Source organism: Budorcas taxicolor, chromosome Y (assembly GCF_023091745.1).
Source record: "Budorcas taxicolor isolate Tak-1 chromosome Y, Takin1.1, whole genome shotgun sequence".
NCBI lineage: Eukaryota > Metazoa > Chordata > Mammalia > Artiodactyla > Bovidae > Budorcas > Budorcas taxicolor.
Genome location: NC_068936.1, coordinates 1,714,638 through 1,719,668, shown reverse-complemented (window position 1 = coordinate 1,719,668; position 5,031 = coordinate 1,714,638). Strand labels below are relative to the sequence as shown.

Genomic DNA, 5,031 nt, shown 5'->3' with positions numbered 1-5,031 from the left:
ACTTTGCGCTGGGACGTGTTTGGCCGCAGGGTCACCAGAGGCCAGACGGCCCAGAATTCTAAGGGGCGTGTCCCAGGAGCCAACGCCTTTAGACTCCATTCAATTGGTTCCTTGATGAGGTCTGGAGGTCAGGGTGGAGAGTTCAGCCCCTTCCGGCCACCATACTAGGCGTGCGTGGTGGCGCAGGGTTCTGCGCGTGCGGGTCTCGCTTTCCCTGCTCGTTGGCTGTGGGCAAGTAACCTGTTTTTAGTACCACATAAACTGAGGGCGGGGGTTGGGCTGTGCTGGCTGTTTGCTGTGCTCTCGTGTCCAGCTTGTTTGCAGCCCGGGGCTATGGCAAGAACAGCATGGAGAGTAAGACGGGGCCAGAGGAAGGCGGCAGCACCGCAGGATCCTGGATCTTAGTTGTGAGCCCAGGTCTTCACGAGGGAGGGGCCCTGGGGCCTACCAGCCTGGTGGGGGCGGCAGAGGTGATGCAGGCCCCAGGTGGAGAACCAGGCGAGGAGTCCGCCTTCTTCTGGGTGGAGGTAGTTGAGGAAGGTGCGGCCCTGGAGGAGGGAGAGGTGGTGGGAATCAGGCAGGAGTTCCAGCTGTTGGTGTTAGACTCATGGAGGAGGTGGAGTTGGTGGTGTACGAGGATCAGGAACAGGTGTCCTTGGAGGAACAGGGCCAGGAACATCCAAGGCCCAGAGCCCCGAGTGACCGCTCTGCACTGGAGGTGCTGGTGGCCCTGCAGGTGGAGTTGGATCCCATGAATAAGAAAGCCCAAAGGGCGTGTGCTCACCTGAAACATAACAACTGTCAGAGGCTGAAGCTGCATCTACAACAAGGAAGCACCGTCATCCAGGGAATCCCTGGCTCTGGGTCCAAGTTGTATCCCTTGATGTGGTGCTTGTGAATTTTTTTTTAACATGGTCTATTGCAGGAGTAGGTTACAGATCTGGCAGTTCTGGTACAAAATTTACCTTTTGAGATGATGGGTAATGGTTTCTGTCCTGCATATCTGTCTCTGACATTAGGTGTGATGTCCTTGCTGTTGCATACTTATATTAGGTGTGATGTCCTTACCCTTTAGGCTAGCTTTGTTCTTCCAGCACTTTTCCCTCTAGCATCTAGAGGCTCCTTGACCTACAGCAGTTTATGAACCACCCCAAATATCAGTTACGATGAGGAACCAAGACGCAGACATGATTCACTTCATGACCAACTTGAAGGTCAGGCAGGGGACACTGATGATTGTGGAAGGGAGGTGACTGGGGAGGGAAGAGAGCATAGTTTATCCGTGAAAACAAGAAAGGACAGCTCTTTTGTAAACAGATTTCACACCTGGGCAAGCACCCACCCCCTGACACTTTGTCCTTGCAGGTGGAGGAATACAGGCATCCCACTCATCACTGCAAGATCACATTGTCCTTTCAGAGGAATAGATATTTCCAGAATGAAATGATTGTTAAGGAGTATCTGATTAGTGTCACTGGTAAGAGTCAGCTCCCTGGATATGGATGGTTGGGGGAGAAAAGTGGAGGTTGAATTGGAAAGCGATTTAGGTCTTTCTCCTCTACACCTTTTCCTGCACGATACTGAGCATCTCATTCCACTCCAGTTCAGTGGTACCAGGGGTTTGAACGTAAAGCATACAGCCGCAGGCAACACAACAGCAGCATTAACTTCTTCAACTTGTTCTTTGATCAAAACATCACAGGATCTGACTGGATTGCTGAGGTGGGGTCCCATGTGGCCACTGGGCCAGAACTGGTGATTTATGTTGGAGCTGTTGGTGGTCCATGGGAGGGCTCATGGTCTGGCCAGCCCTGTGCTGACCTTGCTCATTTCCCTGGCAGATCATCATAAAGGATCTGTGGCCCAATCCTTTGCAGTACTATGTGACAAGGAAGGCTCTACCACGAGAGGTACTGGGAGGACGAGAGGTACTGGGAGGACAAGAGGTGAGGTGTGCCCAGGGGCTGAGCACTGGCATAAATGTTGTCCAGGAACTTGGGTCATTTATTTCACTTGTGGATAAAGTGAGACTCCGTGGAACAGAGTGACACAAAGGCATGAGGGAATCAGCAAGAGACAGCAAGGGTAGAGAACTGTAGTGAAAATCAGGTTCTAACTAGAGAAGCTTGAGATAGATGAAGTGGCCTGTCTAGGCCAAAGTCACTCCAATTTATATCTAAGTCAGTTGCACATCTCTGAACTGTCATTCCATGGCCAACAAGTCCACCGTCAGGCTCCTCTTAAATTGGGACCTACCTTCTATTCCTCATGAAGTCCCCTTTCCAAAAAGGTCTGTGAGTCTCCTTTGTGCAAGTCTGTTCCCCCAGTGACCCATCATTTGATTCCATTTTGATCATCACACGTTTTTTATTTTATTTTATATCTTTTTCACCTGGTACCCTCATTCTGAGAATACTGACCACTGTGCAGGATTATGGAGAACAGTCTTTTATTTATTTTAAGTGGAGGATAATTACTTTTTAATACCGTGACAGGTTTTGCTCTACATTGACCAACATTAGTCACCCATACGTACACATGTATTCTCACAAATGCTAAACCCACCACCCACCGCCCTCCCCTTCTTGTCTTTCTGGGTTGTGCCACAACATGACTTTGGTTGCCTTGCTTCATGTGTCAAACTTGTACTGGTCATATGTTTTATGTGAGGTAATGTAAATGTTTTAGAGCTATTTTCTCAAATTAACCCACCATCACCATCTCCCCCTGAGACCAAAGTCTGTTCTTTATATGTCTGTGTCTTATTTGCTGCCCTGCATGTTGGATGTCCTGAGACCAAAGTCTGTTCTTTATATGTCTGTGTCTTATTTGCTGCCCTGCATGTTGGATGTTCAGTACCACCTACAAGGTCCTCAATTCCATATATTTGTGTGAACATAGTGTTTGTTCTTCTCTTTCTGACTTACTACACTCAGTATAATAGGCTCCATATTCATTCGATCTCATTAGAACGGACCTCGATGTGTTCCTTTTTAGCGCTGAGTAACATACTCTGGTGTATCTGTACACCAACTTCCTTATCCCTTCATCTACCATTGGACATATAGGTAGCTTCCATGTCCTGGCTACTGTAAATAGTTCTACGATGAAGACTGGGACGTGTGTTTTTTAGTATGTGCTTAGAGAAAATGTAAAAGTTCACAGACTCTCTTCTCTGGAAACTAACTTGAAGGATTAAAGCTGTCTTTAATGTTTTCAAAGAGGGTAGGTTTGCATATCTGTTTCTGTCTCTGTTTGGAAAAGAACCCCCTTCCCCCTGATTTTGAGGAACGTATGATGGAGTGCCCCCCTTTACCTAAAATAGAAAACCAAAGAAGCTGCTTCACATGAAGATCAATGGCCAGCATAGTTCTCTTGGATTGGAAAGCAATGTAGAGTGTTCTGGTGGTGAAATGGATCAACAGGGAGACACAAATAAACCTGAAATAACTTCGAAAGCTAAATAAGAAGCATCTAGCATGTGTCTGCATATTTTTGGGCAGGTCCTCAGAACAGACACTTCAGCTGCATGTAGGATTCTCAGTTTACCACGTGGGAATTACCAGTCCATGGAGATTTGTAGAGGGGGTTAAGTCATATGTTGGGGTTGTGTCAGGGGACGCAGTTCTTCCTCTGGGGTGGTGGTTGGGGAGGATGGAGAAAGAAGATGAGGGGCTCATCAACTGTGTGTCTGGCATTTTTACAAGGGAAATGTGGATGTTCATGGAAACGGTCTGGTGAACAATGGCCAGAGATCGAAAGAATGGAATGTAATTTTGTTGGAAGGTGGTGCCCCAGGTATCCTCTCTGTTGCATGTCATCAGACTTTAAGAGTACAGAACAAGGAGAAAGCCTTAACATTCAACTCAATATGAACCTAGAAGGCCATACAGATAAGAGTGAGTATATGAGTGCATGGTCAGCTTTGCTGAGATCCATTTCTTAGAGCTAGATTTCCTGGTAACACTTTAGGGGGGGAGGGAATAAGGTATATGGAAGGAGGCTGTGGCCTAGGGAGAAAGTGAGGGGTGGGAAGGCCTTGAGAATATTAGTTTCTGACAAAAATTACCAGGGAAAAGATAAATTGCCAGGAAACCGATAAACAAAGGAAAACACATCCCGTCATAGATGTTTGAGCTCATGTGAACTTTGTTATTTTTTTTTTTCCCCAGAAACTCAATTTAGGTACAAAGTGTGCAGGGGCAGAAGTGAGGGGCCAATCTACCCAGCCATGTGCTCTCTGTCCCATGCTGCTGCTGCTGCTGCTGCTATGTCTCAGTGGTTAATATCTCTTTTTCCAGGAAGGCTTAAACTCTTTGCCCAAGGCCCTCTATCTGGCCAAGATGTCAGCGCCCTCTATCTGGCCAAGATGTAGAAATAACATTTTTATCACGAACCCTCTGGTGGCAGTGTCTCTTCGTTGCTGAATGGCTCAGCAAAGAGTATTTTCAACCATGATGGACCTGTCCTTTATCTAGGGCTATGCCGCTACTCTGTTCGAGGGCCAATGGGAACTCCTGGAGTATATGGAGCTCACTGAGGGACTGGTCAGCACTGAGGGTGGTCCTTCTGAAGTAGATGACTGCTTTCCAGAATTGCGTCCACCTCTGGATTGGGCAAAGGACAGACTGGCACAAATGGGGTAGGGAGAGTTCAACATCTGTTCCCCCAGTGTTGGCCTCTCATCCCAGATACCATGGTTCCAACGTGGACATGCCTGAGGGTGATGACCCACATGAAGTTCCGTCCTGCATGAAGTTCTCACTCTACAACATTTCTCCCTGAAGCAGCATCTCTTTGGAGGGCAAAGGGTAAATATTGAATGTGAAAGTTCATGGCTTATGGATTTCCCTTCTAGATGCCGTGAATGAGATCTCCTGCTCAGGGCCAGCTTTTCCATTTGAACATCTGTACTCCAGTTTGCCCCTTCTACAGAGAAGCATCTACAGCTCTAGAAGGCAAGGCTTGGCCTTCTCTGGGTGATTTCTGAACAACCAGCCCAGGAGACACTGGAAACATGTTTTCTTACTT

At 47.4% G+C, this 5,031-nt stretch overlaps 1 protein-coding gene across 1 annotated transcript; it reads left to right on the top strand.

Moving 5' to 3' along the window:
• The first annotated feature begins 347 nt into the window (after positions 1–347).
• Positions 348–4,785, top strand: LOC128070901 (testis-specific Y-encoded protein 3-like). Its single transcript, XM_052663970.1, is given in 8 exon segments — positions 348–603; positions 606–857; positions 1,135–1,214; positions 1,366–1,483; positions 1,586–1,722; positions 1,842–1,946; positions 4,479–4,642; positions 4,692–4,785. Coding segments are annotated over 8 exon segments (1,206 nt in total).
• The last annotated feature ends 246 nt before the right edge of the window (positions 4,786–5,031 follow it).